The 14545-nt window shown below is 43.1% G+C and overlaps 1 protein-coding gene across 3 annotated transcripts in view; it reads right to left on the bottom strand.

Annotated features, from left to right (window-relative positions):
• The window catches only part of acox3 (acyl-CoA oxidase 3, pristanoyl), a 167058-nt gene that overhangs the window by 134338 nt on the left and 18175 nt on the right, over positions 1–14545 (bottom strand). For all 3 annotated transcript variants that reach the window (XM_072255944.1, XM_072255946.1, XM_072255945.1), the window contains exon 2: positions 3531–3717. In XM_072255944.1, the coding sequence (XP_072112045.1) occupies positions 3531–3695 (165 nt within the window). In that variant the 5' untranslated portion in view covers positions 3696–3717. The remainder of the gene's footprint in view (positions 1–3530; positions 3718–14545) is intronic.

Here is a 14545-nt window from a genome sequence, read left to right as displayed (position 1 = left end):
TTTCAATAAAGAGAAAGCCTTCGATAGCTTAGACAGAAACTCCCAATGAGAGCTTATGAAACATTATGGAATACCACAGAAATTTATCAATATCGTCAAGAATTCCTAAAACGTGTCATGCAAAGTCATACACGTGGCAAAACTGTCAGACAGCTTTAATCTCAACACTGGGGTGACGGCTCCTTTCCTGTTCCTGTTGGCAATAGACTGGATTATAAAATGGACGAGTGAAAAATGAAATGGGATCCGGTGGATGATGTGGCAGCAATTTGATGACCTAGAGTTTGCAGGTGACATCTCTGTTGTCCAGCTGTAACCAACAAGGTTACATCCAGGATATTGATCAAATGTAAAAGTGAGCAAAGAAATGGCAGATGCAATTTAATTCAGACAAGTGCAAAGTGATGCATTTAGGAAATTAAACTGGGGCAGGGCATATACAGTGAATGGCAAGGCCCTGAGGAGTGTAGTTGAACTGAGAGATCTTTGGTTACAAGCACGTTTTTTTCCATATTTTTCTGAAAGTAACATTATGGGTAAGAAGTTATTTTGCAAGCTTCTTTTCAACAGTCAGGACACCAAGTACAAGATTTGGGATGCTTTGTTACAGTTGTCTAAAACATTGCTTAGGCTGCAGTCACACTATTGGAATGACGTGATTAAGCCTGAGAGAGTGACTCGGCAGCCAGTCTGGACATCAGAAGTTTGGAGAGGAGGGGACTTCCATCAGGCCCACTGCCCGAGGATAAAAAGCAGGAGTGGTTCACGGCAGCGCAATAGAACTTTGACCAGCGACCAATCAGTGTTTGGGATTAATTAGTAAAATCAGGTTGGTGCTGGATTACAGGAAGGGGCATTTTTGGAGGGCCTACAAGATGTCTTTTTGGAACAGCTCGTGGTTGAGCCCACTAGGGGATCAGCTATTCTGGACTGGGTGTTGTGCAATGAACCAGAATGGATTAGAAAGCTTAAGATAAAAGAACCCTTAGGGGAAGGTGATCATAATATGTGCGAAATGACCCTGAACTTTGAGAAGGAGAAGCTAAAGTCAGATGTATCAGTATTACAGTGGAGTAAAGGGAATTACAGAGGCATGAGAGAGGAGTTGGCCAAAATTGAGTGGAAAAGAACACTGGCAAAGATGACAACAGAGCAGCAATGTCTGGAATTTCTGGAAGCAATTCGGAAGGCACAGGATATATATGCATCCCAAAGAGAAAGAAGTATTCTAAAGGAAAGATGACATAACCATGGCTAACAATAGAAGTCAAGGACAACATAAAAGCCAAAGAGAAGGCATATAATACAGCAAAGATTAGTGAGAAGCTAGAGGATTGGGAAGCTTTTAAAAACCAACAGAAGGCATTAAGAAGGTAAAGATGGAATACGAAAGTAAGCTAGGCAATAATATTAAAGAGGATATCAAAAGTTTGTTGAGATACATAAAGTGTAAAAGAGAGGTGAGAGTGGATATTGGACCGATGAAAAACTATGCTGGAGGTAGTAATAAGGGACAATGAAATTGCAGATGAACTGAATAAGTATTGTGCATTAGTTTTCACTGTGAAAGACACTAGCAGTATGGTGGAAGTTCCAGATGTCAGGTTGCATGAAGTGGGTGAAGTTACTATAAATTCAGATTCTCAAACACTGGAAAATTGCAAATGTCACTCCACTCTTCAAGAAGGGAGAGAGGCAGAAGAAAGAAAACTATAGGCCAGTTAGTGATTGGGATGATGTTGGAGTCAATTATTAAGGATGGGGTCTCAGGGTACTTGGAGGCACATGATAAAATAGGCTGTAGTCAGCATGGTTTCCTCAAAGGAAAATCTTGCCTGACAAATCTGTTGGAATTATTTGAAGTAGTAATAAGCAGGATAGCCAAAGGAGAATCGGTTGATGTTGTGTACTTGGATTTTCAGAAGGCCTTTGACAAGGTGTCACATGAGGCTGCTTAACAAGCTACAAGCCCATCATGTTACAGGAAAGATTCTGGCATGGATAAAGCAGTGGCTGATTGGCAGGAGTCAAAGAGTGGGAATAAAAGGAGCCTTTTCTGACTGGCTGCCAGTGACTAGTGGTGTTCCACAAGGGTCTGTTTTGGGACCAATTCTTTTTATATGTCAATGATTTAGATGATGGAATTGATGGCTTGGTTGCAAAGTTTGCAGATTATATGAAGATAGATGGAGGGGCAGGTAGTTTTGAGAAAGTAGAGAAGCTACAAAAGGATTTAGACAGATTAGGAGAATGGGAAAAGAAATGGCAGATGGAATACAGTGTCAGTAAGTGTATGCTCATGCACATTGGTACAAGAAATGAAAGGGTTGACTATTTCTAAATGGAGAGAAAATACAAAAAACTGAGGTGCAAAGGGACTTGGAAGCCCTTGTGTAGGACTCCCTAAAGGTTAATTTGCAGGTTGAGTCTGTGGTGAGGAAGGCAAATGCAATGTTAGCATTTATTTCAAGAGGACTAGAATATAAAACAAGGATATAATATTGAAACTTTATGAAGCACTGGTGAGGCTTCACTTGGAGTATTCTGAGCAGTTTTGGGCCCCTTAGAAAGAACGTGCTGAAACTGGAGAGGGTTCAGAGGGTTGAAAATGATTCCAGGATTAAATGTCTTGTCATATGAAGAGCTCTGGGTCTGTATTCACTAGAATTCAGAAGAATGAGGGGTGATCTCATTAAAGCCTATCGAATGGTAAAAGGACTTGATTGAGTGGATGTGGAGAGGATGTTTCCTATGGTGGGAGAGTCTAAGGCCAGAGAACAGAGCCTCTGAATAGAGAGGCGTTCTTTTAGAACGGAGATGAGGAGGAATTTCTTTAGTCAGAGGGTGGTGAATCTGTGGAATTCTTGGCCACAGTCAGCTGTGGGAGTCAAGTCTTTATGTATATTTAAGGCAGAATATGATATATTCTTGAGTGGTCAGGGCACAAAGGCAGGAGATTGGGACTGAGAGGAAAATTCGATTAGCCATGATGAAATGGCGGAACAGACTCGATGGGCCTAATTCTGCTCCTCTATCCTATGGTCTAATCCAGAGAGGTTGCAGAAAAAAATCATAAAGATGCTGATGCAAAGACAGAGAGCAGATGCTGTAAATCTAGAGCAACACGCACAAAATGCTGAAGGAACTAACCAGGTTATTCAGCATGCTGAGTTCCTCCAGCATTTTGGGTGTGTTGCTCGAATTCCCAGCATCTACAGATTTTCTCTTGTTTGTGATTTGATCAACGTACCATTCCATATTTTTGTATATTCACAGTTGCTATTCGGTCTCTACTTTCCAGATACCTTTCAATTACCAGTCCAGTTAATTAACCACCATGTTGACTTCAGGGTAAAAGAAGGATAGAGATACATACTAAATGCTGTGATTAAAGATTAAAGTCACACGTGGGCAGAATTCATGCTCCTTCACCCACATCTTCTCTCTTGGTTCACACTGCAGGCTTTCTGCCCATTGATCCTGCACAATGACAAAGTGTGATCAGGAATTATTACTTGGGATCCTTTTACCTTCACTCTGATAACCTCTTCTCCTTCCCAAAACACAGACAATTCCTTCCAATTAAACGAAGTCCTTTTCCGATATAAATCCAGTGGACCTTTGGGAAAATCCGGCAGCAGAAAATCAAATGTATCTTCCTTCGTATCACTTTCTGGAGGATTGGTAGCACTCATCTCTGCTTTAAGGTGTGTCAGTCTACAACAACAAATAATTTGAAGTAAATAATAATATTGGAGCTTTAAAGAGTGTTTAAGTTAAACACAGTGCTAGACCCAATATTTGTATTAGCTTGAAGAACACTACTAATGTCGCTTACATTAAAAAATGAAGTTTCTGGATATCTAAAACCATAAGAGAAAATAGTGTGGAAAGAGAAGCACAGGCAACATCGCAGGTAAGTAGTTTGTAAAGCTTCTTTTGTCTCCTTTCCAAGTTCTGACAAAGGGTTTTGGGATCTGAACCATAGACTTTAACTCTTTTCCCATCAATGTGGCCTAACCTGCTAACTATACCCAGCACTTTATAAAAATATCACTGTAATAGAAATTAAAATTTTACGTTGACATTGTTGGTGGCATTATGCATCTAGTGCACCACAATTGGGTAATAATAAGTGTCATTAATGACTGTTCTTTGAAATGTAGCCAAGCTGGTTCATATACAGAGACATTCAATTATTACCAGTGACTGGGGCCTGTCAGGAGTTCCTGCAGAGACTGGTTAATTAGGCACTCGGCAAGGACCAATAAAAAGAAGTTAGGTTTAAGCAAACAGCTGTTGTGTGAGTGGCTGTTGGAGTGGGACAGAGTTAGAGCAGGGAACTGAGGTGTTTGTTCAAGAGACTTTGGAGAGAGAAGCAGAGGCTAGGTTGAGATTTCTGTCACTTTTCCAATTTTTTATTAGTGCCTGGTTACAGTAGTGAGAATGAATCCCATATCACTGGTGTGCTCCTCATGCAGGATGTGGGAAATCTGTCTGGGTGCAGCTCCCTACAGGGTGTGTTAGGGACCTGGATCTGCAGCTGCATGACTGACAAGGTCATTGACAGGAGCGACAGGGAGGTAAGTCACTCCCAAGTTGCAGGAGGCAGGTAGCTGTGAGCCAGTCAGGAGAGGGAAAGGGGATAGGCAGAGTACCCCTTTGGCCACTCCCTTCAATAGCAGGTATTCCACTTTAGATTCAGTTGTTTGGAAGGGGAACACAACCTACTGGGGAAAGCTGCAGCAACCAGGTCTCTGGCACTGAGACTGGCTCTGTGGCTCAGAACGGAAGGAGGAAACGAGGACAACAGTGGTGATAGGGGATTTAATAATTAGGGGAACAGACAGAAGATTGTCCAGTCATGAAAGAGACTCCCACGTGGTACATTCTCTCCATTCAGGTCTACGACATTCTAAACGGGAGGATGAGCAGCCAGAAGTCATGGAACTCAACATCATAGGTAGGAAAAGGGATGATGTCCTGAAGGGAGAATATAGGGAGCCAGGTAGAAAGCTGAAAAGCAGGACTTCAGGGGTAGTAATCCTGGGATTGCTGCCTGTGCTAGATGCCAGTGAGGATAAGAATAGGATGATATGCAGAAGAATGCATCGCTGAGGTATCAGTGTAAGGGGCAAGTATTCAGATTTTAGGATCATTGGGTTCTCTTCTAGGGAAGGTGTGATCTGAGAGAAAGGGATGAGTTATGCCTGAACTCGCGGGGTCCAATATCCCTGCAGGAAGGTTCACTCGAGCTGTTGTGAAGGGATCAAACTAGTTTCACAGGGGGGATAGAAATCAGAATGTTAGGTCAGAGGATGGAGCAGTTGGTGTAAAGATAGTGTAACGTGACTGTGGGGAAGGATAGGTAGTGGATAGGGCAGACAGTTGAAGTCAGAAGTTTACATACACCTTAGCCAAATACACTTGAACTCATTTTTTCACAATTCCTGACATTTAATCCTAGAAAACATTCCCTGTCTTAGGTCAGTTAGGATCACTACTTTATTTTAAGAATGTGAAATGTCAGAATAATAGTACAGAGAATGATTTATTTCAGCTTTTATTTCTTTCACTTTCCCAGTGGGTCAGAAGTTTACATAGACTTTGTTAGTATTTGGTAGCATTGCCTTTAAATTGTTTAAATTGGGTCAAACCATTTGGGTGGCCTTCCACAAGCTTCTCACGGTAATTTTGTTCTATTCCTCCAGACAGAACTGGTGTAATTGAGTCAGGTTTGTAGGCCTCCTTGCTTGCACACACTTTTTCAGTTCTGCCCACAAATTTTCTATCGGATTGAGGTCAGAAAATGATGTCAAGTCTGGTTCATCCTTGGGAGCAATTTCCAAACGCCTGAAGGTACTACGTTCATCTGTACAAACAAAAGTACGCAAGTATAAACACCATGGGACCATGCAGCCGTCATACCGTTCAGGAAGGAGATGCATTCTGTCTCCCAGAGATGAACGTACTTTGGCATGAAAAGTGCAAGTCAATCCCAGAACAACAGCAAAGGATCTTGTGAAGATGCTGGAGGAAACAGGTAGACAAGTATCTATATCCACAGTAAAATGAGTCCGGTATCGACATAACCTGAAAGGCTGCTCAGCAAGGAAGAAGCCATTGCTCCAAAACCGCCTTAAAAAAGCCAGTCTGCAGTTTGCAAGTGCACAAGGGGACAAAGATCTTACTGTTTGGAGAAATCTCCTCTGGTCTGATGAAACAAAAATTGAACTGTTTGGCCAAAATGACCATCGTTATGTTTGGAGGAAAAAGGGTGAGGCTTGCAAGCCGAAGAACACCATCCCAACCGTGAAGCATGGGGGTGGCAGCACCATGTTGTGGGGGTGCTTTGCTGCAGGAGGGACTGGTGTACTTCACAAAATAGAAGGCATCATGAGGAAGGAAAATTATGTGGATATATTGAAGCAACATCTCAAGACATCAGCCAGGAAGTTAAAGCTCAGTCGCAAATGGGTCTTCCAAATGGACAATGACCCCAAGCATACCTCCAAAGCTGTGGCAAAATTGCTTAAGGACAACAAAGTCAAGGTATTGGAGTGGCCATCACACAGCCCTGTCCTCAATCCAATAGAAAATTTGTGGGCAGAGCCGAAAAAGCATGTGTGAGCAAGGAGGCCTACAAACCTGACTCAGTTACAAACCTGTCTGGAGGAATGGAACAAAATTCCAGCAACTTACTGTGAGAAACTTGTGGAAAGCTACCCAAAATGTTTGACCCAAGGTAAACAATTTAAAGGCAATGCTACCAAATACTAACAAAGTGTATGTAAACTTCTGACCCACTGGGGAAAATGATGAAAGAAATAAAAGCTGAAATAAATCATTCTCTCTACTATTATTTTGACATTTCACATTCTTAAAATAAAGCAGTGATCCCAACTGACCTAAGACAGGGAATGGTTTCTAGGATTAAATGTCAGGAATTGTGAAAAACGGAGTTTAAATGTATTTGGCTAAGGTGTATGTAAACTTCTGACTTCAACTGTAAATGCAGTCAATTGGATTGATTTGTGTGTGTCTATTTTCGTGCAAGAAATATGAGGAACACAGGTCATAAACTTACAGTATGGATCAGAACATGGAACTATGATGTTGCAGAGACTTGGCTGTCACAAGCGCAGGAATGGCTGCTGGATGTTCTGGGTTTAGATATTTCAAAAGGGACAGGGAAAGAGGTAAAAAGAGTTGGGGAGCGGCATTGCTGACCAGGGATTTTATTACAGCTGCAGAAATGGATGACGTCATGGAGGAATTGTCTACTGAGTCAGTGTTGTTGGATGTCAGGAAAGGAGCAACACTCATTTGGGAGTATTATTCAGACTCCTCAACAGCAAAAGCAACACAGGAACAGATCGGGAGATAGATTTTGGAAAGACGAAAAAAAAACACAAAATTGCCAACAAGATTCCTGACACAACATGTAGAGAAATTGACCAGAGGAGAGGTCATACAAGATCTGGTCCTAGACAATGAATCTGGTCAGGTGTCAGATCTTTTGGCGGGTGTGCATTTTGGAGCAGTGACCACAACTTCCTGACATTTACCATAGCCTTGGACAGGGTTAGCAGCAGACAGTTTGGAAAGGTATTTAGTTGATGAGGGAGTGATTAAGACGCTATTTGATAGGAATGTGGGAGCAGATGTAATCAGGGAAATGCATGTGGAGCTTGTTTAGGGAGCACTTCAGCCATGTGAACCATCCAGTCAAGCGAAAGAAAAGCATATTTAAGACTTAGGAAGTCTAGAGTGACAAGGAGGAAGAAATTTAAGAATGGATTTAGGAGAGTTAAAAGGTGACATGAAAAGGCCATGGTGAGTAGAATTAAGGAGAAACCCAAGGCTTTCTACATACTGTTGCTGTGAAGAACAGTAAGTGAATTATATTGAGGGTAGGACCGATCAGGGATAAAGTGGAAACGTGCCAGGAGTCAGAGGAAGAGCAGGTCTTTATTGGATACCTTGCTTCAGCATTCATCAATGTCTCTCTCACTGGTGAATGCGAGGCAGCATAAAACATCCTCTTCTTTTAATGCTGACATGCTGGAACTTTTGAAAAACATGACAATAGCTAAGTCTCTAGGACCGGATGGATTATACCCAAAGTTACTATGGAAAGCAAAGGAAGAGATTGCTGCACCTTTGGCAATGATCTTTGCATTTTCACTGGCCACAGGAGCAGTATCAGAAGACTGGAGGGTGACAAACGCTATTCCTTTGTTCAGGAAACCCTGGAAATTATAGAGCAGTGAGTCTATGTCAGTGGCGGAAAACATTTAGATGGAGACATAACGTAAAGATTTTTACTCCTCATATGTGAAGGATGTAAGAAATAAAGTCAATTCAATTCAAATATTCTTAGAAATAGGATTTATAAGTACTTGGAGAAGCATAGTCTCATTAGGTATAGTCAACATGGCTTTGCGAGGGCAGGTCATGCCTCATGAGCCTGATTGAATTATTTGAGGCAATGCCAAAACAAATCGATGAAGGCAGAGCAGTGGATGTGGTGTAAATGGGCTTTAGTGAAGCATTTCACAAGGTTGGACAAGCATTGGGCTCTGTAGTTCATGTTATGATGTGTTTCTGGTGCCTGGTTAGTCTCTTTTTTTTATTGCTATGTTGTCTAATTTTGATTGGGATGGACTGGCTCTGCGGCATACACTCAACGAAAGAGACAGAAATTGAACTGAACTAAACTTTATGAACATTCCCAGATTGTTTCAATGGTTTGATGTTGATATTTTATATTCTATGTTTTTTGCTCATTTTTTGCCATTTACACGTTTTATTGTGTGTTGGGTGTTTGATGTTTTCTTTGAATGGGTTCCATTGTGTTTCTTGGTTTTGTGGCTGGCTGTAGGGAAAATGAATCTCAGGGTTGTATATTCCATACAAACTTTGACAACAAATGTACTTTGACTTAGAAAAGTTTTTTTTTAACACTGAGAGTGATAGTTGTGTGTAACTTGCTGCCAGGGGAGGTGGATGAGGCAGATATATCAGGGACATTTAAGAGACCCTTAGATAAACACATGGATGAAAAAGTGTTTGCTCTGACCCAGCCAAATAGCTTTTCACACTTTCTTTTCAAAGCATCCCTGAGTGTAGCTGAGAAGACAAATATCTGTTGCCTGCCCCCAGTTGCCCACGAGGATAGCGATGAGCTGCTTGCCTGGGCAGTGAGTTGGATAGCATTTTTCGGTAAGGGATTTCAGAATTATGAACTGTAATCAATAGTAGTTTGGGATCACTGCAGTGCACCTTCCAGATGGTTCACAATGTGTCACAATTAGATGGGATGCTGGCCAAGCAGCATTGTCCTTTAAGGCACAGCTCTTCCTGGCATTGTCCATGAGCCGCCCATCCAGGCAAGTGGAGACGTTTCGTTCCACACTTAATTTGTGCCTTCAGGATGATCAAAATGCTTTGGAGTCAGGAGGGACATCACTCTCCCAGACCTCTCTCCCAACCACAGTATTAATCTTTGTGGTCCTCCTAAGTTTCTGGCCACTGACAAACCCCCTAGTGTGCTCTCAGTGAAAAACTTGACATCAGTAATGCAAGAAAGGATAAGTAGTCAGACTTTCTGTTACTGGAGCATGTTTTGCCTTGTACGACATTACTTGCTGGTTATCAGAGCAACCTTGAATATTAGAGAAGGCCAAGATGCACTTCGAGCAGAAAATAGAGCTTTATCACAAGCGTTCTCAGGAACATTTCCATATTCAGTACATTCCCCTAATTTTCAATATCTTGTTTCCAGGGTTGACTGAAGGCTGGCTTCAGTAATAGTAAAGATCAGAAACAGAGGTCAAGCTGGTTCATTCAATATGCTTTTATGACAGATATCTCAGGGCTCTGCAGAGAATGGTGCAGACAGCCTACCGCATCTGTAGATGTGAATTTCCCACTACTTAGGACATTTACAGTGACAGGTGTGTAAAAAGGGCCCGAAGGATAATTGGGGACCCGAGTTACCCCAACCACAAACTGCTGCAGCTTCTACCGTCTGGGAAATGGTACCACAGCATAAACAGGCTCTGTGACAGCTTCTTCCACCAGGCCATCAGACTGATTAATTCATGCTGACACAACTGTATTTCTATGTTACACTGACTACCCAATTGTACGTACTATTTATTATAAATTACTATAACTTGCACATTTACACGGATACGTGATGTAAAGATTTTTACTCCTCATGTATGTGAAGGATGTAAGAAATAAAGTCAATTCAATTTAATTGATGGAAATACTTCAATCTCATCTGTTCGACGCACATACCGGCACTGTCATTGTTCTGAATGAGGGGATGTTCTTGGGGCTTGCTCCTCACATTGAACATTTCTTTGTTCACTGAATATGAATGGCATTCTCAGTACTGGCAATTATTGCTCATCTCTAATTATTCCTGAAGTGAGGATGTGATTCAGAATCAACTACAGTTCTGAAATTACACACAGGCCAGACATATAATCTCATGTGTTTTCTCCTCTGAAAGACGTGGATCAAACAGATTGGTGTCTATAGTGATCTATTGCAGTATATTTATACTTATTGTGCATGTTTTTATTTCCAATATTTTGTTACTTGATTTAAGCTTCTCAGATGCCATGATTGGATTCAAACTCACGTCTCTGCATCAATGATCCAGATTGCAGCCTGCTAATCAATAACATAACCACATTGCTACCAACTACTATTATTCATGACCGGATATGGTGTGGCAAAACTTCAAAGCTCCAAATCTGTCTACAGGTGTAACACTACTCTGTCCGTAATACAAATCTGTTATTCAGCACACATGGTCTGTCCTGAACTTCACCAGGATGGGCTTGCTGTATCTGATGCTGCTCTTGATGTGCACCACTGCATTCTTCATTGAGCGAGGAGTGACTAGAAGGTGGCGTTAGAAAGTTATATCAAATCATAAATGCTTAAAATAGAACATAGAATAGTACAGCACAGTACAGGCCCTTCGGCCCACAATGTTGTGCCGACCCTCAAACCCTGCCTCCCATATAAGCCCCCACCTTGGATTCCATATACCTGTCTAGTAGTCTCTTAAACTTCACGAGTGTATCTGCCTCCACCACTGACTCAGGCAGAGCATTCCACGCACAAACCACTCTCTGAGTAAATAACCTTCCTCTAACATCCCCCTTGAACTTCCCACCCCTTACCTTAAAGCCATGTCCTCTTGTATTGAGCAGTGGTGCCCCGGGGAAGAGGCGCTAGTTATTCACTCTATCTATTCCTCTTATTATCTTGTACACCTCTATCATGTCTCCTCTCATCCTCCTTCTCTCCAAAGAGTAAAGCCCTAGCTCCCTTAATCTCTGATCATAATGCATACTTTCTAAACCAGGCAGCATCCTGGTAAATCTCCTCTGTACCCTTTCCAATGCTTCATCCTTCCTATAGTGAGGTGACCAGAACTGGACACAATACTTCAAGTGTGGCCTAAACAGAGTTTTATAGAGCTGCATTATTACATCGCGACTCTTAAACTCAATCCCTCGACTTATGAAAGCTAACACCCCATAAGCTTTCTTAACTACCCTATCCACCTGTGAGGCAACTTTCAGGGATCTGTGGACATGTACCCCGAGATCCCTCTGCTCCTCCACACTACCAAGTATCCTGCCATTTACTTTGTACTCTGCCTTGGAGTTTGTCCTTCCAAAGTGTACCACCTCACACTTCTCTGGATTGAACTCCATCTGCCACTTCTCAGCCCACTTCTGCATCCTATCAATGTCTCTCTGCAATCTTTGACAATCCTCTACACTATCTACAACACCACCAACCTTTGTGTCGTCTGCAAACTTGCCAACCCACCCTTCTACCCCCATATCCAGGTCGTTAATAAAAATCATGAAAAGTAGAGGTCCCAGAACAGATCCTTGTGGGACACCACTAGTCACAATCCTCCAATCTGAATGTACTCCCTCCACCACCACCCTCTGCTTTCTGCAGGCAAGCCAATTCTGAATCCACCTGGCGAAACTTCCCTGGATCCCATGCCCTCTAACTTTCTGAATAAGCCTACCGTGTGGAACCCTGTCAAATGCCTTATTAAAATCCATATAGATCACATCCACTGCACTACCCTCATCTATATGCCTGGTCACCTCCTCAAAGAACTCTATCAGGCTTGTTAGACACGATCTGCCCTTCACAAAGCCATGCTGACTGTCCCTGATCAGACCATGATTCTCTAAATGCCTATAGATCCTATCTCTAAGAATCTTTTCCAACAGCTTTCCCACCACAGACATAAGGCTCACAGGTCTATAATTACCCGGACTATCCCTACTACCTTTTTTGAACAAGGGAACAACATTCGCCTCCCTCCAATCCTCCGGTACCATTCCCGTGGACAACGAGGACATAAAGATCCTAGCCAGAGGCTCAGCAATCTCTTCTCTTGCCTCGTGGAACAGCCTGGGGAATATTCTGTCAGGCCCCGGGGACTTATCTGTCCTAATGTATTTGAACAACTCCAACACCTCCTCTCCCTTAATATCAGCATGCTCCAGAACATCAACCTCACTCATATTGTCCTCACCATCATCAAGTTCCCTCTCATTGGTGAATACCGAAGAGAAGTATTCATTGAGGACCTCGCTCACTTCCACAGCCTCCAGGCACATCTTCCCACCTTTTATCTCTAATCGGTCCTACCTTCACTCCTGTCATCCTCTTTTTCTTCACATAATTGAAGAATGCCTTGGGGTTTTCCTTTACCCTACTCGCCAAGGCCTTCTCATGCCCCCTTCTTGCTCTTCTCAGCCCCTTCTTAAGCTCCTTTCTTGCTTCCCTATATTCCTCAATAGACCCATCTGATCCTTGCTTCCTAAACCTCATGTATGCTGTCTTCTTCCTCCTGACTAGATTTTCCACTTCACTTGTCACCCATGGTTCCTTCACCCTACCATTCTTTATCTTTTTCACCTGGACAAATTTATCCCTTACATCCCGCAAGAGATCTCTAAACATCGACCACATGTCCATAGTACATTTCCCTGCAAAAACATCATCCCAATTCACACCCGCAAGTTCTAGCCTTATAGCCTCATAATTTGCCTTTCCCCAATTAAAAATTTTCCTGTCCTCTTTGATCCTATCCTTTTCCATGATAATTATAAAGGCCAGGGAGCAGTGGTCACTGCCCCCCAGATGCTCACCCACTAGGAGATCTGTGACCTGACCCGGTTCATTACCTAGTACTAGATCTAGTATGGCATTCCCCCTGGTCGGCCTGTCCACATACTGTGACAGGAATCCATCCTGGAGACACTTAACAAATTCTGCCCCACCTAAACCCTTGGAACTAATCAGGTGCCAATCAATATTAGGGAAGTTAAAGTCACCCATGATAACAACCCTGTTATTTTTGCACCTTTCCAAAATCTGCCTCCCAATCTGCTCCTCTGTATCTCTGCTGTTACCAGGGGGTCTATAGAATACCCCCAGTAGAGTAACTGCTCCCTTCCTGTTCCTGACTTCCACCCATATTGACTCAAAAGGGGATCCTGTTACATTACCCACCCTTTCTGTAGCTGTAATAGTATCCCTGACCAGTAATGCCACCACTCCTCCCATTTTTCCGCCCTCTTTATCCCTTTTAAAGCACTGAAATCCAGGAATATTGAGAGTCCATTCCTGCCCTGGTGCCAGCCAAGTCTCTGTAATGGCCACTACATCATAATTCCATGTATGTATCCAAGCTCTCAGTTCATCACCTTTGTTCCTGATGCTTCTTGCATTAAGGTACACACATTTCAGCCCTTCTACCTTACTGTCTTTACACCGCTTATTCTGCTTCTCTTTCCTCAAAGCCTCTCTGTATGTTAGATCTGGCTTTACTCCATGCACTTCCTTCACTGCTCTATCGCTCTGGGTCCCATCCCCCTCGCAAATTAGTTTAAACCCTCCCGAACCATGCTAGCAAACCTACCTGCAAGGATATTGCTCCCCCTCGAGTTCAGGTGCAACCCATCCAATCTATACCGGTCCCACCTTCCCCAGAAGAGATCCCAATGATCCAAAAATCTAAAACCCTGCTCCCTGCACCAACTCCTCAGCCACGCATTCAACTGCCATCCCCTCCAATTCTTACCATCTCTGTTACATAGCACTGGCAGCAATCCTGAGAACGTCACCCTTGAGGTCCTGTTCTTCAGCCTTCTGCCTAATTCCCGAAACTCACACTTCAGGACCTCATCCCTCTTCCTGCCTATGTCGTTGGTCCCAACATGTATCACGACTTCTGGTTGCTTTCCCTCTCGCACCAGGATGTCGTGCACCCGGTCAGAGACACCCCGGACCCTGGCACCCGGGAGGCAACAAACCATGCGGGTGTCCTTCTCACGTCCACAAAATCTCCTGTCTGCTCCCCTGCCTATAGAGTCTCCAATGACGACAGCTCTCCTCTTCTCCGTCTCACCCTTCTGCACCACAGGGTCAGACTCAGTGCCGGAGGCCCTGCCACCGTGGCTCACACCTGGTCGGTCGT

Source organism: Mobula birostris, chromosome 4 (genome assembly GCF_030028105.1).
Source record: "Mobula birostris isolate sMobBir1 chromosome 4, sMobBir1.hap1, whole genome shotgun sequence".
Lineage (NCBI taxonomy): Eukaryota > Metazoa > Chordata > Chondrichthyes > Myliobatiformes > Myliobatidae > Mobula > Mobula birostris.
The sequence above is the reverse complement of the archived record's forward strand: the minus strand, read 5'-3'. Positions and strand labels throughout refer to the sequence as shown.